General features: G+C 42.9%; 1 protein-coding gene and 1 pseudogene across 2 annotated transcripts in view; one reads left to right on the top strand and one right to left on the bottom strand.

The window, feature by feature from the left end:
* Positions 1-7,069, top strand: part of LOC129639519 (RNA-binding motif protein, X-linked 2-like) — a 49,834-nt pseudogene extending 42,765 nt beyond the window's left edge.
* A 9,797-nt stretch (positions 7,070-16,866) lies between these two features.
* Positions 16,867-26,209, bottom strand: part of LOC129639097 (fibrous sheath-interacting protein 2-like) — a 72,820-nt gene continuing 63,477 nt past the window's right edge. For both annotated transcript variants that reach the window (XM_055563991.1, XM_055563994.1), the window contains 5 exons: positions 25,097-25,197; positions 23,639-23,685; positions 21,518-21,561; positions 19,395-19,461; positions 16,867-17,075 (listed from right to left, as the gene is read on the bottom strand). In XM_055563991.1, coding sequence (XP_055419966.1) covers positions 17,038-17,075; positions 19,395-19,461; positions 21,518-21,561; positions 23,639-23,685; positions 25,097-25,197 — 297 coding nt within the window. In that variant the 3' untranslated portion in view covers positions 16,867-17,037. The remainder of the gene's footprint in view (positions 17,076-19,394; positions 19,462-21,517; positions 21,562-23,638; positions 23,686-25,096; positions 25,198-26,209) is intronic.

The raw sequence follows: 26,209 nt of genomic DNA, 5'->3' as shown, positions 1-26,209 counted from the left end.
TCTTTTAAGATCATTTGCCTAGTTTTTCCCTGTTAGTGTGTTCCTCATTTTCTTACTGATTTTACAAGAGCCCTTCATGTATTAAGGATATTAACTTATTGTTTTTAACACTTTATCATGTATTGTATTGCTGTGGACTTATTTTTTTAATTTGATGTGTTATACTACATTGCCATTATTATTATTTCTTGATGCTCAAACTGTCCCAGTTTGGTCTGTAGTTATCCTGTCAAGCCAGCTCCTGTATTCTTTTTTTCTTTTACTTTTTATTTTGAAATACTTGAAAAAATTTCTGGGTTAAAACAGGAAAGTTATGAAATAGAATGAAGAATACCTATATCCCCTTTACTCAGAGTCCCCAGATGTTAGCATTTTATCACATTTGCTTTATTATTTCTCTCCACCTGTATGCATATTATTTTTTTTCTGAACCATTTGGGGGTCAATTGCAGACACGATGCACATTTACCCCTAAATTCATCAGTGTGTATTTCCCAAAATACCGGGACATTTAACTTCAGGATAGTGATCAAATTCAGGAAATCAACACTGTTACACTGTTATCTAATCTATAGACTTTATTTGACTTCCAGTTGTCCTGGTAATGTCCTTTATAGCAAAAGGAAAAAAAAATGGCTTTCTAGCCTTAATCTGTGATGTAAATTGCAGACGTTTTCTCCTAGTTTGTCATTTGACTTTGTTTATTGTGATTTTTTTTTCTTTGCAAAATTATTATTTTTAAATTTTTATGCGTTCATTTATTCATGTGTTTAAATGATCTTATGGTAACATTGACTTTTTAGGGGATGTACAGTCCTATGAGATTTTTCTTTTTAGTACTTGAATAGATTTGTGTAATCACCCTTACAATCAGGATGAAGGACATTTCCATCATCCCCCAAACTCCCTCATGCTGTCCCTGTATAGTCTGTCCTCTAATTGCTGGAGAAGGCAATGGCACCCCACTCCAGTACTCTTGCCTGGAGAATCCCATGGATGGAGGAGCCTGGTAGGCTGCAGTCCATGGGGTCGCTGAGAGCCAGACACGACTGAGCGACTTCACTTTCACTTTTCACTTTCGTGCATTGGAGAAGGAAATGGCAACCCACTCCAGTGTTCTTGCCTGGAGAATCCCAGGGATGGCAGAGCCTGGTGGGCTGCCGTCCATGGGGTCGCACAGAGTCGGACACGACTGAAGCAACTTAGCAGCAGCAGCAGTGGTCAAATTTATCAGTCTTTTATTGCTTCTGGATTTGAGTCATAATTAGAAAGTATTTCTTCCCACCCATCCACGTTCTCTTCTAATACTTGTATGGTTTCAATTTTATGCATTGAAATCTCTGATCCATTTAGAGTTATTCTGATGTGTAGTGTGAGATATGGACCCAATTTCATATTTTTTCAAATGGCTATCTAGTTGTCCCAACAGCATTTATTTAAAACTCCATATTTACCCCCAGAAAATTGGAGTGTCACCCTTATACATAAGTATTAACTTGGGAGGTGATTTTGATATCTTTATAATGTTGAGTCATCTTATGCAAGAAAAAGAGGTGTCTTTATATTTATTGCAAACTGTGTTTGTGTCTTTCAGCAGTTTTTAAGAGTTTTCTTTGCATAGACCTTGTACATTCCTTGTTGTTAGATTTATTTCTAAGTATTTTATCTTTTTGTTGTTGCTGTTACAAATAGGGCTCCTCTTTCCTTATATCTTATGATTATTGTTTGTAAGAGGGTGGTTTATTTTTGTTGTCTTTATATCCTGTTATCCTACAGATCTGTTATATTGTTTGTTTTTAACACTGTTTCTCATTGCTTCTCTTGGGTTTTCTATATATATCATCATATATAATCTTCATACAGAGATAGCTTTACTTTTTCATTTTTAAATTAGTTTTTAAAATTAGAGTATAGTTGATTTACAGTGTTGTACTAGTTTCTGCTGTGCAGCAAAATGTGTCAGTTATACATACACATATATTTACTCTTTTTTTATATCTGTTTTCTCCTGTCTAATTGCATGGGCCGATACCTACAATATTAAATAGTGTTAAATAGCTGAATACCATATACCATAGTTGAATCATTTCTAGTGTTTTCTTTTAAGTAAGATGCTAGATTTGGGGCTGAGGTATATGTATGTGATCATGTTATAACATTTCCATCAGCTACTATTGTATTTTTATGACTGTAGTTTTAAGTTTATGAAGCTTTCTGGAATTAATTTTTATATAATGAGTAAGGTAGAATTTTTTCTTTTTTTTTTTTCATTAAATTATGTCTTTACTAACTTCCCCCTACCTTCCTAAGATTTACTATCCCCCACTCCCCTGTGGCTTGTGGGATCTTAGTTCCCTGACCAGGGTTTGAACCTGAACCCTGGCAGTGAAACACCAAGTCCTGACCACTGTGACTGCCAGGGAATTCCCCTTTCCTTTTTGACAATAACATTCTTTAATGTCACAGATTTTCCTGAGTGTGGTTTTAGCCACATCCTGTAAGTTTTGGTGGGCTCAGACAGTAAAGGTAAAGGTAGCTCAGACGGTAAAGCGTCTGCCTGCAATGCAGGAGGCCTGGGTTCAATCCCTGGTTCAGGAAGATCCCCTGGAGAAGGAAATGGCAACCCACTCCAGTGTTCTTGCCTGGAGAATTCCATGGACAGAGGAGCCTGGCGGACTATAGTGCTTGGGGTCGCAAAGAGTCGGACAAGACTGAGCGACTAACACACACAGACACCAAGTTTTGGTATATATTCCCATTTTTGTTGTTTTCTAAATAGTCTACCATGATTTCTTTATTTTATTTCACTTTCTCTTTCATCCAGTAGTTAGCCTGGAGAACAGGTTTCAAGTTCTAGTTAGGGCATTTTTTGTTTTGAAATTATTGTTCTCAGCTGTTTCACATTATGATTGGAGAACATGGTCTGTGCTGTTTTTGGCGATGATTCAGGTTTACTTTGAGATCTAGTCTACAGTCAGTTTTAATATGTGTTTCATGGATTCTTGAGAAGAAACTCTCTGTACAGTCGAATATATCTGTATATCTACTAGTCTGATGTTAATATTTTTAACAATGTAAGTGTTATATTATTAAGTATATGTTTATTTGTAGTTATATAATTTTATATTAATTCCTCTGACTTATTTTTCTCAATTTTATGTGTTGTGAACTCAAAGTGGTGTGTTAAAATCTCTAATAACTTGAACTCTTAGTTGCTCTTTGTATTTTTAATTAAAATTTTGGATGTGTTATTTATGTATAAAATTTCATGACTTATGTATTAGGACCTTTTTCTGTGTAAAAGAGCCCTCTTAGTCACATTTAAATGTCTTGTTTTGGTTGGCCTTGAATTCATCTTTGATCTTAATGCTACCACCCATTTTTAAAATCAGGTGTTCTTGATATATCTTTTTCTAACTTTTGATTTTTAACCTTTCTTTGTCATCTTGTTCTCAGCGTGTCTCCTGTACAGATTATATTATTTGAATTTTGTTTTGTCGTCCAATCTGAAAGTTTTTACATTTTAAGTCAATAGTGTCTTACTCTTTTATAAATTAAATAGATACAGGGAGATTGTTAACATTAATCTGGTACCGGACAAGAAGACTGGGAAATCCAAAGGATTCTGTTTCCTCTGCTATGAAGACCAGAGGAGCACAACTCTGGCTGTTGACAGTTTTAATGGGATCAAGGTGAGTATGCTTACTGAGCAGAACTTTTCCATTGGGTAGGGTGTCAGTTTCATTTCCCAGCTGATGACTACAGGCTCAAGGGCAGTACTGGTCAGCTGGGTTGCAGAGGTGTGGGGACATACTGACTGGGAAATGACCCCAGGACATAATTCCGTTGGCTCATGACCCTGTCAACATGCGTTTCTTTTCCCCATCACTTAGCAAGCTATGTCCTCAGGAGCATAGGTACCATGACCCCCCACTCCCCTTCATCTTGCACCCAACCAGGCGTCTGTTTTTCACCTTTTCTTCCTCACACTCCACTCTCGTTTCTGCTGTATTGGAGGGCAAAGAGACTAGCAAACACTGCTGTTCTATGCTGTCCTGTATCAGGGAATTTGGGGTTCTATCATGGTTTCGTGGCTGAGGACCTAGCCATGTATGTCTCTCATATGTCTCCATTGACTTAGCAGTACTGGGCCCTGAAAATTCTCTAGTTAAAATCTTATGACAAAGTCTATGAAAGTAACTCATTCTGAAGGTTTCTGTCCTCTATTCTCTCTCCTCCACCCTTGTAAGTGCGACGGTGAGTGATGACATGAGAGTGAGGCATGAAAAGGGGATGGGGCAAGTCAGGGTTACCTATGCTCCACATGCTCCCTGTGCTCATTTAGGAAAAGCACTGCCATTGAATGAGCATTGTCACAGGTTGGAGGGGTGACTCTTGACTTGGAGAATCTGTCACTGATTGCACCAGCAGTGAAAGGGAGTCACCATAAAAGGTGACTTTATTCCACCTTTTATGGTGGAATGGGATAGGTGAAAGTACTCAGGCTTAGGGGTAAGAGTAAAAACTTGCTCTTGAATGGAACAGTAAAAGCCAGACATTTCACATTTCTGATGGCATTGCCTATAGAATAAGTCTGTATCTGCCCGAATGTTTTTGTTTTAAGTGAAGGTTTAATTTTTTGTTGTTCACCTGGAGAGTTGGGATTCGCAGTGATAGTATCAGCATGAGCCAGTGGTTCCAGTATGGTGGGGGTGGAGCAAGGAGTGAGGGCTTAAGAGAAAAGAAAGTAGTCCTTTCTAGATTCCTTACCCCCTCCCAGCTGTTGTTCGCTTTGGCCTCATCCATTTGTGTTGAGAAAGCAGCTGTAGCATTGAGCTGAGTTTTAGGAATTCCCTTTAGCTTCCAGGCTTCTTAACAGTGTGTTTCACTGTAAATTAATGTTACAGATGGAAGGTAATTCATGTTTGTGCATCTAAACTCTTGCAGTTTTCCATGCTGCTTATGCTTTGGGGCAGTACTTCCCAGGCTCCTTTCACTTCATGGCACACTTATAACATGGAGATATTTATATAGAACTCTGGGATAAACTGATGAGGCTCCCAGGATCTCCAGCTGCCCCAGGCTCTACCTGACTGCCCCCAGGGTTGAGCGAATGTGTAGGGATGTGTGCTGTGACACATCACTTGAGCAGGTCTGCTTTTGAGATTTTCTGAGAAACAGAATTAGCAAGAGGATAATGGGAATGGCTCAAACCATGGATTTCTGCAGCTGGGTTCAAATAGATGGAAGGCTGTGTTTGGTAGCAAATAGTTAGCTATCTGCCAAAGCATTGCCTGTCTGTCTTAGATCAAAGGAAGAACTATCTGAGTGGATCATGTATCTAACTATCGACTTCCTGAGGACTCAGAAGAAATGGATGAGGTGACCAGAGAGCTGCAGGAGAGGGGCTGTGGGACTCATGCTCCTCCACCAAGTTCATCTGAGGGCTCTGAAGATGACAAACCCACCAAAAAAAAAACACAAAAAAGGTAAATGGTTAAGGCCTATGAGAAGACACTGGGTAGGCTTAATGTTTGCTCTTCTTAGCCTTCACTGAGATTTGGTAGTCAGTTCTCAAGTGTGAAGGGGGCAGGTGTGGGGAACCTTACCTTAACTGGGAAAGAAGAAGTATCAGCAGAAGACTAATGCTGTGGGCTAAATTCTGGCCACCAAAATGTGTATGTTGAAGTCCTAACCCTCTGGTGCCTAACGTGACTGTTTGGAGGTAGGGTCTTTAGAGAGAGAATTAAGAGCTGGAGTTGCCTTATATAGCAACCTGACATATTAAGGGTGACAGACATCCAGCTTGGATTCTTGGAGGCACTTTTCTAGAAGTAGAGACCGTGAGTGTTTCATGCTGCTGCCAAGCATGCTTTTCTTTTGTATATCCTCCATCTTTTCCATCTTCTTTTTCTTACTGATTGTGCCCCTCTTTTCCTCCAGACAAAACGGAAGAAAAGAAAAAAAAAGAAAGACAGAAGACTGGCCGGGAGGTACAGGCAGAGTAGCCAGCCTCCTCTTCCTTGCCCAGAAGCAAGATGATAAAGGAAAAGGATGACCCTGGCTCTAAAAAGCACAGTGGCAAGCACTCAGAGAAGGCAGAGAAGGGTCAGAAGTCAGAGTCCAGGGAGGTGCGGAAGTCCCACCCCAGTTCCCCTGAGGTCAGGAAGACCTGCCGTGGTAGAATGGAGGACCGAGAGAGGGAGCCAAGAACGGAGAAGTCCAAGCACGAACACAAGTCATCAAGCAGAAGGGAAGAGAGAGAAGACAGGCACAGGGAGAGAGACAGGGGCTGAAGCTCAGACATACATTCCAGATGGCATGACAGGCGCTCTGAGGGGCGGCATGACAGGTGCTCTCTGAGGGGCGTAGTCACAGGAGTAGAAGTAGGCACCAAGATAAATCCCACTGGCACAAAAGGTCCCGGCACTCCCGGGACCCGGAGTCCTCTAATCCCAAGGAGTGCAGGCATCACTGATGCCGCAGCCTGTTCAGCTATTCAGCACGGTAGAATTAAAAATGAACTGTATTTTTCAAATGCAATGAAATTCAGTTATTCTTTTACTATATTTACATGTAAAGTCTCTGAAAATGAATTCTTTTGATCCCTTGAGTATAATAATCATCAAGAGAGCTGTAGTTTTTAACAGCTAAATGTCCTGGATTTTTGAGCAGAATCCATTGTCCCTGGGAATATACTTGGTACTTTTGGTACTTACCAGAGCATGTACCTAAATCTGGGTTTATCAATAGGGCCATTGAATTCATGACCCCAATTTCTGATGAAATGGCCAGGAAGGAGAAATAGCAGACAGTTCTAGAATTCCAGTCTTTGTGCTACATGTTAAGAACCTTTCCAGTTGGCAGCTATAACCACTGAGCAGAGAAGTGTGGCTTAACTAGGTTCAGACAGGTTGCTATACATGTGATAAGGATTCTTAACATCAGCCTGCTCCTTCCTTATTTTTGCCTACCTGCCCCCTGTTTTTTGAAATTGTAGACATCTTTTTTTCAATTTTGCTGTTTTTGTTTTGGTTGATATGTCTACATTTTTTCCCTTATAACTTATTTATTTATTTGATTGAGAAGAAATTCACATGAAATTAACCATTAAAAAAATATATATTTATTTATTTATTTTTAATTTATTAAAAAAAATTTTTTTTACATTTCTTTCATTTTATTTATTTTTTTAAGTTAATTTTATGTTTTAACTTTACAATATTGTATTGGTTTTGCCATATATCAACATGAATCCGCCACAGGTATACACGTGTTCCCCATCTGGAACCCTCCTCCCTCCTCCCTCCCTGTTCCCTCCCTCTGGGTCGTCCCAAACTGGAGTTTATTTTTTAATTTAAGGATAATTGCTTTACAGAATTCTGTTTTCTGTCAAACATCAGCATGAATCAGCCATAGGTGTACATATGTTCCCTCCCTCTTGAGCCTCCCATCTCCCTCTCCATCCCAACCCTCTAGGTTGATACAGAGCCCCTGTTGGAGTTCCCTGAGACATAACAGTAAATTCCCATTGGCTATCTATTTTCCATATGTTATTGAAAGTTTCCATGTTACTCTCCGTACATCTCACCCTCTCCTCCCCTCTCGCTGTGTCCATAGCCTGTTTTCTATGTTTCTCCATGTCTGCCTTGCAAATTCGTCAGTACCATCTTTCTAGATTTCGTATATATGTGTTAGTATACGATATTTATCTTGAGATTAACCATTTTAAAGGGGATATTCAGTGCAGTTGGGTACATTGACAGTGTTATAAAACCACCAACCCTATCTAGTTCCAATATATTTTCATCACCCCAAAATGAAACCCTGTATACCCTTGAAGCAGCTCCTCCCCATCCCCTCCTCCTCTTTGTCCCTGGCAACTACCAGTCTGCTTTCAGTTCCTGTAGATTTACCTATTCTGGGCATTTCATGTAAGTGGAATTGTACATGTGGCCTTTTGTGTTTGGGGCCTTTCACTTAGTATAATAGTTTTGAGGTGCATCCATATTGTATCAGTGAAAATGTTACGCAATCGTGTTCAACTCTTTGTGATCCCATGGACTGTAGCCTTCCAGGCTCTTCTGTCCATGGAATTCTCCAGGCAAGAATATCGGAGTGGGTAGCCATTCCCTTCTCCAGACACCTCATTCGTTTTTGTGGATAATGTCCCATTGTATAGATATTCCATGTTTTGTTTGCCACTCCTGAATGGATAGACATGTGGGTTGTTTCCACCTTTTGGCTAGCCAGGTATACCAACCTGCTTCTGTGCTTAGTCTGCTTTTCGAGTAGCTGCTCTTGGTGAGGTGGGAACACTTTGTCAGCTCCATTGCATATCTGTCTGGTCTGCTGGGTAGTTCTTTCTCATTTTGAGATTTCTTTTTATTTATTTATTTTATTCTACTTATTTATTTAATCAATCCTTTATGAATTTGATAGGAACAGTCCACAAAACCTTAATACCTCTGCTGAATTATTAAAATGGAATTTCTGACACTGTAAAGCAGAGGACTAGAGCTTTAATAGTGAATGTGCTAAGTTAAATCAACTGGTGTGTTTGTATGGGTCCTAGATGAGATGTGCACCTAGACTGGTGGTTGGGATGTCCATGAAGGAGAGTGGGGAGGGAGCTGGCGGAGATTGGGAAAGCCGTCAGACTATGACGTATGTCTAACTTGTGGAGAAGAAAGGGAGGGAAAGAAGGAAGTTACATAGGAAAAGTCTTAAGACTGCAGTGGAGTTCTAAGACTATTTCAGCAAGACCAGTGGTGAGCCCTTGATCAAGAGTCACCTGTCAGAGGAGTCCCAGGAGATGAGCCTTGGTAAACAGGCGTCCTTGCTGCTGGACTTCCGTCAGCCATCATGACCACTCTGCTCGTGTCCATCATGCCAGTTGTGTAGTAACTAACGAAGGCCCCTGCACCTGGCTGAGTCGTTGTGTCTGCCTGGTGGTTCAGTGCCTCTTCCATAAGAGATGTTTTCTGGTGGTGGTTAACATATGATGCAGAAATCTTCACACTTTGCATGCTCCCATGTGTCAGTCCACGGCCTTTGCATCAGATCGCCTTGTCTCTGATCTTCCAGCCCTTTTCCTTCCAGGCTTCCAATTGGATGGTCAAGCCATTGGCCACTTCCTAGAGTCTTATGTATTCAATAAACGGTCTCACTTTGGGCCACTTTTTCCACACCAAGTCAAGTGCCCTGCTTGTTCCATCCACTGGAAAAATGTTCCTTCTCCCCCGTGAATGTATCTGCTGTTATATAGATACCACCCATCTTCGTTTTGTACTTAGATATTGAGTGCTGACCCATCTGTAAACCAGGCTCAAGCTGTTTCCTCCTTTAGCTGGTCATACAGGAATCCCCATATGGCCATAGGTGCAGAGTTACCATAGAGCCTACCACTGTCTGCATCATTCAGGTGTTTAAAAGCAGTGCTGATCTACTGCATCTCCATGGAATATGTATTTGATTTATGTATCAATTAGGGTTTTTCCAGAGAAACAGGGTATGCATATATGAATGTGTGTGTGTGTGTGTGTGTGTGTGTGTGTGTGTGTATATATACATATATACATACATACACCATATATATCTTGCATCCAGTATTCAAATGTCTGGCTATTCTTGCCCCAGTGTACATACAGCGTTAGTGCTGGGAGAAGCATTACATGGCATTGTCCTTCCTTCTAGGGGCCCAGCTACTTCTTCTAGATCTGAGGATGGGCTGATGTCTGGAAATTGAGCAAGTAATTTGGACTTTTTATTGGGGAGAACCTCCCTCGGCCCCCTGTTTCTCCACTTTTGCCTTTTTCAGCTTGTAGATCTTGAGTGATAACCCTTGGTGGCTCTCTGTATTGCTTCTAGGGACACCATGGTCCGTTTGCGCTATTTCCATGAGTCCATGTGGGTGAAGCCCGCTTGGTTGCCCTTCTGACCTTGAGGTTCACTTTAGTATTTGTGTCTTCCTGGCTTCTGGGGATAAGCACCACTCAGTTCAGTTCAATTACTCAGTCATGTCCGACTCTTTGCAACCCCGTGGACTGAAGCACACCAGGCTTCCCTATCACCAACTGGAGCTTGCTCAAACTCATGTCCATGGAGTCAGTGATGCCATCCAACCATCTCATCCTCTGTTGCCCCCTTCTCTTCCTGCCATCAATCTTTCCCAGCGTCAAGGGGCTTTTCTAATGAGTCAGCTCTTTGCATCAGGTGGCCACAGTGTTGGAGCCTCAGCTTCAGCATCAGTCCTTCCAGTACTATTCAGAATTGATTTCCTTTAGGATTGACTGGTTTGATCTCCTTGCAGTCCAGGGGACTCTCAAGAGTCTTCACCACCACAGTTCAAAAGTATCAATTCTTCGGCACTTCCTAGGTTTTTATTACTGTGGGGCCCCAGCTCTGTGATGATCTCTTACTGCCATCCCTGGCCTGCAGAGGAGGCCACCTCTGAACCTAATGAGCCTCTGAGTGGGATATCCTCTGGACCCTGCTATGGAATACTACCCTCTGGTGAGGTTTCTTACCTCATGCAATCTCTCCAGGATACCTACTCCCCTTGGCCTCGTCATTCCTTCCTTGGTCCTTTGCCAGGACAGCTCAGGTGTTTCTACTTTGCCTGGTGGTGGCCAGCACTTTCTCCAGTCCTCTGTGAGCCACCTCAGTGGAAGCTGCTCACCCCCTGCAGTTCTTGCCTGGGGGTTAAATTCTGTATGTATGTGTGTGCGTGTGTTCAGTCGCTACAGTCGTGTCTGAGTCTGCAACCCTATAGACTGTAGCCCACCAGGCTCCTCTGACAGTGGACTTCTCCAGGCAAGAATACTGGAGCGGGTTGCTGTGCCCTCCTCCAGGGGATCTTCCCCACCCAGGGATTGAACCTGCATCTCCTATGTCTCCTGCATTGCAGCCGGATTCTTGTACCACTGAGCCACTTGGGAAGCCCTCTAAATCCTATATGCTGAGTTCTAAGTCTGAATTCCTGCTTTTCTGATTCTTGATACAGCACCCTTGAAAACCAAACCCAGTGTTCCCATGGCTCCTGCCAGTTAATTCTTGCAGCTTTTTGGTAGGCCCAGCACTTCCCTAGCCAGGTAATGCTGGAATTTAATCCTAGATAGCAGTTTGGTAACCAGGAAAGAGGCTGGACACAGCTCCTGGGTCGGGGAGGAGGCGGGGGGGGGGGCCCGGCGGGGCACTGCGTGTCTGGTGAGGGGAGCAGCCTCTAGCATCTTCCAGCACAGGGTGTGCAAGCCCTTGTTTGGAAAGAATGGCCCCCTTTGCATACTGAGAGCTGGGTAGGGGTGTCTCCAGAGCCACCACCTTCAGGAAAGTCTAACCAGATGTTCCTATCCCACGTTTCAGGGTCCCAAGGATTTTCCAACCATATGAAGTCATGTGGCCCTGACTGCAGCAAAGCCGACCTGCCATATGTTAGATATTGAGTATTTAATCTCCCTGGAGTTATGCAACTCTTATGGCTTCTTTGTTGCTCTGCTGCATCCACTCCTCCACTGCAGGAACTGAGGGGCTCTTGGGAAGCTCGCTGGAGGCCCTCTGGCTCTCACACATACTCTTTACTTAACGGTCATCCATTTCTCATTACCCTGCTGCAGGGCATCAGTATACTTAACAGTATCCAGCCATTTCCACTGTCTTTGTAGGCCTTCCTTATTCCTCCATTTTCAAAAGTCTGAATCACCACATCTGGCAGCCTGTTTTCTCAGTTTTCCCACATCATCTCCAGAGAAATCTGTAGCAGTTGGGTCCTCAAGGCCTAGGACTATCCGTGCCCCACATCCCCTCAGGACAGTGTCCATTCTGCCCACCAGGCAGTGACTGAAGCAGTCCCAGGCCCCATCTTACACAGCCTGTTCTCTTGGACCACTGATGGCACCATCTGTGATAATTCGGGTTCTCTGAGAAGCAGGGGCCAAGGTGGGATCAAACACATAAGAGATTTATCAGGGTAAAGGCCTATGAGGGAGAGTGGGGAGGGAGTCAGGGGAGAGCTGTGGGACTAGATGCGGGTCTCTAACCCCGGTGGAGAGAGGGAAGGAAGGAAGGGTGGAGAGGAAAATTCTTAACCAGGTGGTGCAATTCTAAGGACATTTTGCGAAGCAAATGCGTCTTTCAGGACAGGCAGTCCACCATGGGCCCTGAGCATCTGCACATTCTTGCTGAGGTTCTTGAAAGCACAGTTTACCTGCTTCTTGATGCTGAACCATTTCTGTGTAGGGCAAAGTGACCATAGTATGACTACTGTTTAACCACTCGCTTCCCAGGGGAAGGAGCACTGGTTTGTTTGTTCATTGCTCAGAAGGTCCTGGGCCCTTGACCCTGGGTTCCTCGGCAGTGATGCAACCCGCCACATAGGTAGCATGTCTCTGAGCCCATTGCATTGCCCTTGGGGGACTGGCAGAACTCCACTGATACCCATGCTGTTTGCTGATAAAGTATTACTATCTTGTTCTGCCCCATGAAGTCTGTCTACTTTGCATCTGTAATGTGGGATCAGGTCGACTTGCCATCCTTTGTGAGGATGGGCTTCTTCCCTGACAGCATCCCTGCCCAGTCACCTGTGGGGGAAGTCCTGTGTCTTGCAGGAATAACCAATCTTAGCATCTCTGCTACACTCTGCCATTGGCCGAGAGTAGCCCATGAGAAATTTGGCCTTGGTGAAAATGCAGCGGTGATGGAAAGTGCAGCAGCACTGCATTTCAGAGCTCAATAGCTGTGGCAGTCAGTCACTTATGCTCCCTGGAGTCAGAGATCTGAGAGGGGCAAATACACCCTGCACTACGCCCAGCTGAGAACAGCCAGCTAGCTATTGGTTTTACTTGATCTTTGGCAACAACGAATGCTTACTGGTTTCTTTCATGGGTTCACTTCACAGAAGAGTTGCAATTCATTGGTGGACAAACTCGCAGTGACCTCAAAGCTGAACAGCCAGTGAATAAAGTGCTCATTAAGAACAATTTTTACTTCTTGGCATATCAGTATTTCTTTCATGTGGCCTGATTAACACCCTAGTCTGTCTCTTTCCTTCCTCTAACCTACTGGAATGTGTACCTCATAAGTATCTATCTTGGCCGTTTATGGACTCAGTGAACCCTAAATTGGAAGTGATCCTTATCTAGTACAGATGTTCTGTAAACAGGTTTTAAAGCTTTTTGAAAGGAGTAGCCTGGTCATTGTCTAAATGGTAGTCCAGTGAAGTATAAAGTGCTGTGCACTATGCTGTTGAGACCAAACAATAGTCAAACATTTGCTGATATCTTTCATCTGAAAAGTTAAGCTTAGAAGACATGTTTGGGTGTGACTATTTGCACTGAAAGGATTTAACCTAGTATCTTTCCTTTACTAAATAGGTGGCCCGTGATTTCTGCAAGTGTTACTGGGAACTCCATCATAAAATGAATGATAAGAACAGATCAGTTTTTCCAGTTGGAAATAATAATTGTATCTGTGATAAGCATTTGTTATTCTTTAAGTATGGGCTTCCCTGGTGGCTCAGTGGTACAGAGTCCGCCTGCAGTGTACGAGGTGCAAGTTTGATCCCTGTATCAGGAAGATGCCCTGGATGAGGGCATGGAAACCCACTCCTGTATTCTTGCCTAGAGAATTCCATGGACAGAGGAGCCTAGCAGGCTACAGTCCATTGGGTTGTAAAGAGTTGGACACAAATGAAGCAACTTAGCATGCATGCAAACTAAGTATGACCAATAGCGTGTCATCAAAGACACATTGGTCCCTAGATGAATCATTAAAAATACTGAAATTATGTGCTGGGTCCTAAAAAGGGGCAAAACCATATGACACAAGTTACTCTAAAATATATGCTTGTCACCTAGCTATATAGCTATTGTATATTTGATGCCAATATACTTTCTATAATGAACATCAGTCAAAAATTTGGTTACCTTTTGTCAGCTTAGAATTTAGAAGAGCACCTTGGGGTTGACTGAAGATGACCTACTATCTTTACAGAAGTTGTTCGAAAAAATCTGAACTAATGCTTTGTTTTTCTACGCCTCATAAGAAACTGAGGCATTTGGTATTATCCACCTTAGGCTAGGTTTAGAATTGGCATAAGAACTGATGTTGGAGATGGTTGTGATGATGTTTCCTCAAGAGAAAGGCATTTGTTAGCAAGCAGCTAACAGCAGCCAAAAAAAAAAAAAGTCCTTCATGATTATTTAGATCTCTTAAGTTCCTTGAATTTTTATTAGTATATTATATGGTTGCCAAATCATAAAGTATACTGTGTAATTGTTATCAGTGTGACATCTTTTTTTTTTCCTCTAGCCTTCCCTGGTGGTTGTGGGAAACCCCGGGGTCTCCTTGGGTCTGTGGCCGCATTCTGGCCCTTCCGGTTCATGTCCTGCTTGCTTGGCAGGCCCGGTTGGGCCCCTTGGAACACGTCCACAGCACGAGGGGAGGGGAGGGGCACTGACGCCTCCCCTCCCAGCGCCCCTGTGTGGGGAGGCCCGAACAGGGCCTTATTCTGTGCTCACATCTTATCTGTGTGCTGGTTTTACTTATTTCATATCTGCATTTCTTTGTGTGTATATTTTCACTAGCATTCTTTCCTGATAATACACCACACCAGTGTCCCACTAGGATTGTTTTAATTTGTCTTCATAATTAATAGTAATGCTATGTACATTTTCATATAGTCTTTTACATTTGTTTTCACTTTATATTATTCCCTTGGACCAAATTTGCCTAAATGCAGTTACCAGGTCCAAAAGTACAGCTGGAACCATAACCCATCTTATTGTTAGACTGCTTTTCAGAAAGATCAGATTTGTGGGATTGCCACCACTGTAGAGTTGAAATGTAATTCCCCACATCTGGGCAACACTGGATTTTTATCATTTTATTCCTGTTTTCTTCTCTGAAAGGTATATTGTGATACATTTGCGTTATTCTAATTTGCATTTTATTTCATGGCATTGTTACTTTTAGTGCTTTCGTTTTTAAAAAATATTTAAATGGTTCTCTCTCTAAGGACTGTAGTTACCAGCTCATACATTCTTAATGTATTTTGGCCAGCAGACTTGGAAGAGCTATGGTAAGCACCTTTCTTCCCATTCTGGCGCTCACCTTTTGACATTTAATTCATTAGACAAAAGAGCATTTGAAAAAATGACTGACTTTGAGACTACGAATGCAGTGATATTAGGACATAGTAGCCGTCAGATAGCGTGCACGCATTCTCTCCTTCCATTCTCACCTCCCTCTTCCTCTCTGTTTTCTGCCTTTTTTGAGGGAGGATATTAGACTTCTTGCTAAAGTCATATGAAAATACACTTGTTATCCAAAGCCTATCTCTGAGAAGGATACCGGTCCCATTGGTAATAGAGATTGCTTTGGGAGAGGTGAACCAGGCCAACAGCTGGGAGAGGAGAGGGAAACTTTTCACTGTAGCTTTCATACCTTTTGATTTCCAAACTGGATTGCTATTACTTTAAAAAAGTTTTATTTTTTGGTATTACTTTTTAATAAAAACAAAGGCTTATGTAATATCAGTGCTTGTCATTATTGTAGATCTTTCAAAGCTAACTTTAAACTTATGCTGCTGCGTGCGATGAACTTCAGTATGTAAGGGCAGAAATGAGATGAAGGCAGTGCAATTTAGGTATATGTGATATTTGGGCAGAACTGCCTGCCATTCTATTTACTAAACGTCACTTAACATTTCTGGACTATAGGTACAGCATAAAGGAAATTTACTTTCATAGAAATAGTTCCCTTGGGCATTAGTATAAGGCTGAGACCTTCCACTGACCTAAATTCCTGGATAAAGCTGGGGTATGAGAATGACTAGTGAGTGATCATCTTCATGTGTTGCTGTCTCCTGGAAGCCGTTTCTAGCCAAGCACTGCTTGAGGCCAGCTGGCAGATGCAGGTTCCAATTTTCTGTTTGTGATTCCCTGACTTTGGTGTTCTCCATGGGGCTTATCCTTTCTCCATCAATTGAGTTTTGACAAGTGCAGTGGCACAAATATGGCTGGAAACCATGAGCTCCTCTCTGGCCACACTGGTGGTTCATGTCTCTTAAAGGGACCAAGAGGATGCCTGGAGGCTTCAAAGCCCCCCTGAGGAGTTAGATCTCTACACGTCTTTGTTTGAGGATAGACTTTGGAAATGAACTTTCAGGGAATCCTTCAACCTAATTGGAATTGGCTGCTGTCCCTGAGGCCTTGTACCGATTAGACTAGTGCTGTCTGATAAGGCAACCACTAGCTACATGTGGCTATTTAAACTGAAATAAAATGGAAAGACTGGGTTCCTCAGTCACGCTAGTGACAATAGCCACGTGGGGCTGGTGCCTCCTGTACCAAACTGAGCAGATACAGACCATTTCCATCATCGTAGAATGTCCTATGGGCCAGAGCTAAATTGTTCAGGCGTGGCGGCAGTGTATGCAGGTGTGTGACCTGAGGGGATAGCCTTCCCGGTGCCGTCAAGGCCTCCCTAATCCGAACGGTCCTTTGAGGATTGTCTGAATTCCAGTTCCTCCAGCAAATGTATCCTGACCACTCCAGCCCACAGCGATGACTCCCTTCTTTGAACACCTAGGGTGCCTGAAAGATGTGATGACACGTTGTTTTACTGGTATCACACGTTTGCTTTGAAGTTAGTTCTCATCTTCCCGGCAAGGCTGCAGGGCCCTCAAGAGCAGAGCTTCAACCCCACACTGCCTGCTAGATGGATCTCTATGTGACACAGAGCTGCTCTTTTCATCCCAAAATGCTTGTCAGAAGCATTTATCAAAACCCTCCTTTTCTCCAACTGCCTGTTTATGCTTTCTTTGCTCTTATTTTCAATATAAGAATCAGTGTGTAGGACACAATGTCAGCTTTAACAACCGTTTATTTTTTGAGGAAGGTCAACATGCTTACTGTTATTGGGTATTACAGTCTCAGTTTCTGTTTTGGTGAGGGGGTGAGGGTGAGGAAGGTTTCGGAACACTGGTGTTAGATTCTTGAAAACACTTGGGAGGAAGTTGATGATATCTTCCTCATCATTTCAGACCCATCTAGAGGAAGTATGGGGCTTTTCAAAGTCTGTGAACAACCAAAAGAGAAATGTGATCAGTTACCAGGCTTTCCAATTGCTGTCAGGCCCCGGGGAGTGATCATTTAGGATTCAGAAATAAGTAGTTATATCATAGCTTTTGTTTTTAAAAGTGCTTTCACAAAGAGTATTTTGCTCCTTCTGACAGCCTTGGGAAGAAAGCAGGAGAAACCCAGTGAAGTCAGATGCCTTGGCTAAGGTCACATGGGTAGCCTGATGAGCTAATTCCACACAAGAAGGTAACTTTCAACTCTCAACAGTACCGGTGTCCATTTCAAAATGTCCAGGCAAAAGCAGCTGCGCACTACAAAAGGCTAGCATTTCTCTCAGTCTGGGAACATTTTCAGTTGTCTGACCTCAAGTGATCTGTTTGTTGTGTGAGCTATACAGGACTTGTGTGGCCAATAAAAGTCTCCATTTGGACTCATTGTTCTATACCACTTGTCTTGTGCAAAGGGCTCTTAAAGCGTCTAATAGTTTATGTTAACAAAATGACTGTTGTATCTGTAAGGACAGAAATGAGCATTTACCTTTGTTGCTGATGAACTGTGACAAGATGTCATAAAAAGACACAGGGCAGTAAAGAACATACCTTCTTATTTCTAGTAAAAGACAGGGTTCTCCTAGACCTCTTGCAAATCCTCAGCTTTTCTCATTAGCAATATAACCTTAGGAACCTCAAGGATCTATGATTAAAACTAAGGTAGCAGATAGCAAATTTAACCGCAAATAAAGTGGGGGGTGGGAATAGTTTAGCTCTTCAGATCAATAATGCAGTACTGGAATGTGCTGATAGCTCAAACAAAATAAGAACAACCAAGAAATTAATAAGGAAAAAGCCAAAATTTGCAAAGGCAAAGGTAAAGGCTTGAATGGAGAGATCTCTTCTGAAAAAGTAAGACAAAGACAGTTACAGAATTCAAGCATATACTGCAAGGCCACATTCTGAAAATCTTGAGGGGAAAAATAAAGCTTTGTTTTTGCAATTTGCGGGTCTTGTTAAAAATGTAGATGCCTGGCCACCATTTCCAGGTCTCCTTCAAGACACCCTGCTGCTGCTTTGATCTGCTTTGTGGGCAGCACCATGGACTTCACTTGGTTGGTACTGGTCACTCTCAAGAGAGAAATGTACCTGGGTGTTTATGGCCATGACACATGCCAAGGGCTAGGGAATGACACGTCGTACCATGAACTGATTTTGATTCCCCCAAAATCCTATTCGTGAAAAATAAGCTGTAATGAGCCTGTGTTGGTCCAGAAGTCCCCTCTTTTGGGGTGGGTTTTCCTAAGCAGGTATCATTGTAATTTCAAATTCAATGTAAATTCTCCTCTGTGGGGAGCTTTACTACTTTGAGCACCTTAGCACAGGGTGAGCCATTTCTGCATTTCTTCCTCCAAAAGCCCTTATCAGAGCAAAAATAGGTTATCTGAACTGCTTCTCAGTGAACTCCTCTAATGTGTGGAATGTAGGGGTTGGGAGGAGGCGTCCCCATCAAACTGAAGTCACAGAAGAATGGGATTTTACTCTTTGACTGGACATGCTACTTGGAAACCTAGATGGGATCTTTTCTACTTATCACTAAACTCTGCAGGAAGTTCCTGGTCACCGCTTAGTTCTGAGATGTGACCCCTGTTTGGCAGGAAAAAGAATATGGGAGAGAGCCTCAAGACCTGTGATGTTAGAGCCCTGGCTCAGCCACCTGCTGGCTGTGCCACCTCAGGCAGGTCATTTGCCTCCATTTTCTCCTCTCTGAGAGAGAGCTTCAAGACTTGCAAGGAAGCATGGTATGATAAGCTTTAGTGACTGTTACCTTGTCGATATAATGGAAATGATGCTTCACAGGGTGGATGTGAGAAAAGCACTTAGCAGAATGCCTGGTACATGGCCGGTCCCTAATAAATGTTACTCCCATGACCAGGAACTGCCTGCAGGTTTAAGTCAGAGAACTGCATAATAACCTGCAAATTGCAATCTACATACATACTAAGGGAGAAGGAAATGGCCACCCACTCCAGTATCCTTGCCTGGAGAATCCCATGGACAAAGGAGCCTGGAGGGCTACAGTCCATGGAGTCGCAAAGAGTCAGACACAACTGAGCGACTCACATACACACACACACACACACACACACACACACACATACATACTAAGTCATATTATCTCATCCTCATATTGGTGGTGGGTGGGTGTGCTGCAAGGCAAGGCCCATTCAATGTGATGGGCAAGGGGGGGTGAATGATCAAAACTCCTCTATGTTCAAAATGACATAATTGAGAGCTTCATTCTAAAATGATAAATTTGTTGTACCTGAAGTGCCATCGTTTGAGGAATATTGGCTGGTCCGGTCACTTCTGCATTGATAGAGGGTGAGAAACTGCCAAGACAAAGGTGAAATACTAGCTTAAGCCTCTGCCCTTTGATGGACAGCGAACACTAGAAACCCTGAAGGGAGCACAACCATGGTGGCATCATACATAGTAATCTCAGGGCCCCTCAGTCTCAAAGAATTATCTTCTGGGACTTTGGTTATTCCTAGGCATGACTTCTCATAATTCTTGCTAATTAGGACACCCAGGATTGGCGCCAGACTCAGACAAGGGCTGCCCCTGGCGGATAATTTCAAGGGCTCACGTGTCCCAGGTCACAGAACAATGTCAGCCATGCTGCCCTTCCCCTCCGGGAACTTGGAACAAATAAAACATTTTCGATCCTTCTCTGAGCAAAGCTAATGATAGTGGAGGTCTTAAGGGAAGGAGGAGGCAAGGGGAGGTCCATTTTACTACCCCAATCTTCTTTGAAATAATTCTTAACCATTGTGAGGTCTGGAGCAAGAAAGTGGTAGTGTGAGGTTGCAGCAGCCTGGAGGGGGCAGGGCGGAGATGGTGGCTCAGGTGCTGGCTTTGCTCTGTGGACCTTCCTCACCCCCTGGAATGCAGAAGCAGCAGGGTCCCAGAAGGGCCTGCAGTAGGCTGGGGGAGGTGGCTGGGCTAGGTGTGCCATGGTGAGGGCGGTTAAAAAGGATGGGGCAAATCAATGAAGGCAAGATGAGAGAAGCATGAGAGATGAGAGAACTCTCCACACCAACACCTACCATTGGTATGGAGAGCAGAGTATTATGGTGAAATTTTGGATTTGAGGCAGTTTATGGATTAAGATATGGAGGATAGGATATATAAAGGGATAAACTGGGACAGAACAATCTAAGGGACTGGTTCCCAACGTTGGCTGCACAACACAACCATCTGGAGAAATATTACAAATAGGCATGCTTGGACCCCGCCCCAAATGAACAGGAATCCTTGAGGCTGGGGCAAGCATTGTTCTCTTTTCTAAGTTGCCTAGGTGACTCTAGCATGAAGTCAGGCTGAGAATTCCCTATCTAAAGGAAGGAGGGGAAGGGGCAGATGCTACTAAATGGCCAGACACAAGTCCGCTAACTCAGTGGTTCTCAACACTGCCTGTTCGTCAGCATCACCCAGGGCCCAGGCTGCAACCCAGACCAACTGAATCCGAATCTCTGGGGATGGAACGCTGGGCGTCCGTTGTTAAAGTTGATTCCAGGCTGCAGCCAGGGTTGAGAACCTCTGCTCTGTGTAACAGTTCCCACACAGGGCTGTCCATCAGCTTCATGGGGGTAGGAGTTGAGGCCCTCCTGACGTGGTTGAAATTTGACTCTGATGGTGCTAAGGCAGTTATTCTGACAAGACAAGCCCTTGCTGTCATGAAGCTTATACTCAAGTGAATCCTGTGCCAGAGGATGAGGGCAGGAATATTTGACAGCTTTGTTTACTTCTGAATCTCTAGCCCTTGGCACATAGTAGGCACTTGATAAATGTTGAATAAATGACTAAATGGTGACCTAAGTGGTGTGAAGAAAATAACGCAGGATAAGGGGGATGGTTTGTGTTTATGTGTGTGTACACGCATGCTGGGGGATGGTTAAAGTGAACCAAGAGTAAAGCAAAAGTAATACAAAACAGAGAGGAGGATCTAGGAGGAGCTGTAGTTTCAGTCTCCTCAGAGACTTCCTAAGAGGGCTTTAGGTGGAGGGAATTTCTTGGGATCACACTAAGGAGTGGGCCAGATTTTTGGAAAGCTGCCTAGGAAGGGTACCCTGCAAAGCAGATGGAGCCAGCGTTCACTTCCCTCAGCCAGCGCCCCTTCCTCTTCGAAGCATCTGTTCCCTCGCTGCCCCCACCGGGCCCTCCAGTTCCAGGGCCTCACTCCTTGCGTGCCATTGTTCTCAGGTGCTAAGGGGCTTACCCTATGCGCTTACTCGGGGACAATAACTTCAACCAGAGGTTGGTCCCAACTGGGAGTGCTTCCTGAGGCAACCTCAAGGCATGCCACACCCTTACTTTAAGGCACTCCCTCATTTTTGTCAGGGTTCCACTGGCTCACAATGAGGGGACCCAGTGAAAAATATTTACCTCAAGACTGCTCAAATTCTCCAGACATGGACATTCAAGACTTTCTGTGATCAAAACACAATATTGGAAAATAGTTATTTCTGAGACATATACACATTTTAGCACAAAAATAACCTCAATAATTTCATCAGAGAATCGCAGAAACTAGGCAAGCAGAAGAAACCAAAAGAGGTGAGATCCTCAAATTCAGGGCACAGGTTGTGGGGAAGATGCCTCTAACATGCCAAACTCATCCCATCTAGGGTCCGTTGCACTTACTGAACTCTGTGTGTGGGACCCTCTGCTTCCAGATCTTCTTGTGGTCACTTCCGTCTCATTATTAAGGTCTGATGTTTCTAGACTTCTTGGACCAAACTAATCTAGCCAGTCATTCTATATCACTTGGGCTCTTCTTTATTTTTTTTTTTTTTCATATTCATTCATGAATTTCACAAATACGTACTGAGTATCTACTCTGTGCTTCTTTTGTAGACATGTGGGGATACAGTGAACAGAGAAAAATCCCTGCCCTCATGGAACTAACATTCTAGGGAAGGGAGAGAGTCAATAAACAATTTTTTAAAAAAAGCTTTCAGATGGTACAAATGCTAGGGATAAAATTAAAGCAGGGAGTGCTGGGGTGGCATTGGGGTTTCAGTTTTAAAGAAAAGTGTTCAGGGAATTTTTGACTTCGAATATAATATTTCAGCAAAGATCTGAAGAAGATAAATGTTCATGTGGCGGGAGTGGAGGGATTAAGAGGGATCATAAAGAGAGGTGGTCAAGACAGGTCACCAGGAGGGGAGAATGGAATCCAGACCATGTGTGGCCTTGTAAGCCATTGTAAAGACCCCGGCCTTTATCCTGGGTGAAATGGGAAGTACTTATTCCTATCTAGAATTATTGTGTTTATGTGCTGTACTCAGTCACTCAGTCCTGGCCAACTCTTCACCACCCCAGAGGAAGCCCTATTGTGTTGATATCCCCTTCCCAATTAGAAGGAGGTGAAGACTTTGTCTCTCATTCGCAGCTCTATCTCCACAACTTAGAACAGTGTCCAGCCCGAAGAAAGTGCCCAGTGACTCTGTTGAATGTGAATGAATGCATGAACTGGACAGGTGCAATATTAAATATTACCACAGGATACCTATATCTAAGCGTGACTCACTGCAGTGAAGTTGAAGAAAACAATGACATTGAGTTCAGATTTAGGAGACGTGGGATCTATATTCTGACTGACAGTATGACCTTGGACAAGTCACTTCCCTACCCTGAACCTCAGTCTCTTCAGCTGTAAAATAAGGTTATACCAGCTACTTTCTGGCTCTGACAGCCTATGATTCCATAATACAGGAAACACGCCAGTGACGTATCATCCTCTGACGATGACCTATTTATGGGATTCTGGCAACTTACCTCCATTCTATGATTCATCTTTTAATAAATGTTATTCCCACTCTCAAATGGAGAGGATATATTTCTTGAGTAACTTCTTGAGTGGGTGCAGGCTTGAAACAACCAAGGCCAACTCCAGCTCTGTAGTTGGAGTTTTCAGGCCATCTTTACCGTAAACATGATACCCCTACCTCAGTGCTGTCCCACTGTTAGAGCCACATTGATCCTTTGAGCTTTAAAAGAATAGAGGACCAAACCCAACTCATAAATAAGGAGTCAGTTTTAACAGAGACAGAATTAAAGTGGGGTGCACCCTAGCCAGGATTTAATGCAAGCAAATAAACGTAGGTTTCATTTTTAGCTTTAAAAGCTTTTAAATATATTTTACTGGGGCTGACCTAGTTATACAAAGCAAGCATACCTACTTAAAGAGATGATTAAACCCTAGTAGCATGGGCTGTAGTCTACATATAGATGTGATAAACCTTTATTTCCTGGATATTTCCCACAGGATCATGGTAACTGTAAACTTATAGTCACACTACATACTTTTCGCCACAATTATTAATGGAATCTTACTAGTGTTTCAGAAAAAGCAAACTAGTTCATCACACTAGCTGGTTAACTGACTCAGTATTCTTCCAATTTAGATCAGCCTACTGGAAAACTCAGTATTCATCAATGTGATGAACAAACTCTCTTTTTAAATACAATCTAATTTAAAGTAAGAAAAGAAATCAATCCAACCTTCTGTAACCGTGGCACTTGGATCTGTGGAACTCTCATCATCAAAACTAAAGAAAAGATACAAGACATTTCATTTTCCTTGTATTTTATATGAAGGAATGAATAATTATTAATGAATAATAATGACTGTTAAAGAACCATCTGTGCAAGTCTTTATTTATATAGATGCAAACCTGGCGTGGTATGTCTGTGAGTTCTCAAAATAAAAATGACAGCTACATTGACTTTGGTTTTATATGTTCCCACTTGTGTTATGCAATGATACCAATAGTTGAGATTTGCCTGCAATACTAATTATGTATGTTAAGACAAGCGTGAGTGGAGATAAAGCCAGTGGTGGGCCAGGAGTGGATGTCCTAAAATGGCATCGGGTCAAAAAGAAACCTTGATTTCATGGTGCCAGGTGGAAAAGGATATAGTTGGGACAGGGTGGATTTTCTTCCTTATGCCCTATTTCTCCCATGATACAAAGTGCTACTGTTCCGAACTTATGGTTACCAGCGGGGAGGGTGGGGTGAAGGGGTGGTTAGGGAGTTTGGGATGGACATGCACACACTGCTGTATTTAAAACGGATAACCAACAAGGAAGTACTGTATAGCACAGGGAACTCTGCCCAATGTTATGTGGCAGCCTGGATGGGAAGGGAGTTTGGGGGAGAATGGATACATGTATATGTATGGCTGAATCCCTTTGCTGTCTACCTGAAACTCTTACAACATTGTTCATTGGTGATACCCCAATATAAAATAAAAAGTTTTAAAAACCAAAAACAGAGTGCTACTGTTCCCAGTTTGTGAATATTCTTATGGACACAAGGGCAATTTTAGACATGTTTTGGCTATTCTAGAAAAACTATTAAGACTTCAGTGTACTTTGTTCCTCCCTGTCCCTATAGATACCACATGGTCCAGCCTTTCTCTTATAGTCTTTTCCGACCGGATGGTCTTATCTAAATCTTATCCATCATTTAAAGCCCAATTCCAACTCTAATGCCTTTGAGAATTCTTCCCTGAGTGCTCTAATTTACATTGCCCCTCTGTGTCCTTGGGATTCTTCTGACAGGGCCACCCTGCTGAGCATTTAGGTACATACATGAACTAAGTGGGAACTCCTTTAGGTGAGCCGTTAGTGTGGGGACTGTTGACTCAGAGCCTGTCTCCCAGATTCAAGAACCTAACACATTAAAGACTCAAAGTAACTATACTATAGACCACTATACTAGAAAGCAGATCCCAGGAGAAGAAAGTAGAGACCAGATAAATAGGAATAGGAGAAAAGATGTGAAGGGAGGGCCCAGGAAATAAACACAGAGGGGAGTTAGGGGAAGGAGTGAGGGGAGATTGAAGGGCTAAACTGGCTTCCTCACAGGTGTACCTGAGAGGCCCATTCTTCCCATCAACGTAATCTTCATTTCAGATTTCTATTTCCTTAGCCAACTAGTATTACTTTGACTGTACCTAGAAAATGAAGCCAGATCTTCTTCATCATTTAAAGATACACTCATCATTCTATGGATGAAGTCATGTGTTGGTTCGGTGCTAGGTCTCATTTCTGTTTCCTGGAAAAATACAAGTAAGACACAAAAGAGTGTGTATAATAAATAAAATATACCACAACATTTCCTTAGTTATCTATATAGCCAGCATTTCTGACCAGGCACACTTTGTTTGCTCATGAGATTTCACATGGCTTTCCAGTAAATAAACAGATCCCAATACACAGAGTTTGTGCAAGGCTATTGACCTGATGATGAGCTCCTGAACTGGCCAGAGTCATATCCCTGTGTTTTGTTTTCTCTGGTTCATTGCTGCTTCTGAGTTAATTGGAAAGAAGTGAAAGTGAAAGTTGCTCAGTCATGTATGACTCTTTGCAACTCCGTAGACTGTAGTCGATGGAATTCTCCAGGCCAGAATACTGGAGTGGGTAGCCTTTCCCTTCTCCAGAGGATCTTCCCAACCCAGGGATTGAACCCAGGTTTCTTTCAAATGGATAATCCATGGGATTGTTTTACTAGGAAATTCTAAATCATGTGTAATCCCCATACATATGAGTAAGGTACGATTTTTGGGGTAGGGCTAACCCAAGAGGTCAGTGAGGCCCAGATCACCACTAGAAGGGTACAGAACCAGGGATAAGAGCTAGAGTTTATGGGCTGTTAACAGGGGGAATATTCAACATATTCAACTAGCAAGCTGGATAAGTAATTTTTAAGAAGATAGTTGGTTAAATAACTTTCCCCAATGTCACATAGCTACTAAGTGACAAAGCCAGAATTCAAACCCAGATAGGCTGAATTTGCATGAATGTTTTTACTCCCCTTCAAGTCCATCTTCTGGTCCTGCCCACTGGAATGGAGTTGGTACACACAAAACTTCCAATGAATATTTACAGGTCAGTGTACCAAACCCCCCCACAACCTATCATTTTAAATAATTAGCTTGTGTTTCTCCTAACCAGTTTCTATTTTCTGTTTTTCTTGTCCTTCTAAATAGCCTAGGACTCTTTCCATGATCTGTTGTTCTTCAGTTGAGGCTCCTGGCTGCCGGGAGCCAGCGTGAGGAACTCTGCCC

Source organism: Bubalus kerabau, chromosome X, assembly GCF_029407905.1.
Source record: "Bubalus kerabau isolate K-KA32 ecotype Philippines breed swamp buffalo chromosome X, PCC_UOA_SB_1v2, whole genome shotgun sequence".
Lineage (NCBI taxonomy): Eukaryota > Metazoa > Chordata > Mammalia > Artiodactyla > Bovidae > Bubalus > Bubalus kerabau.
This window is presented reverse-complemented; position numbering and strand designations above follow the sequence as displayed.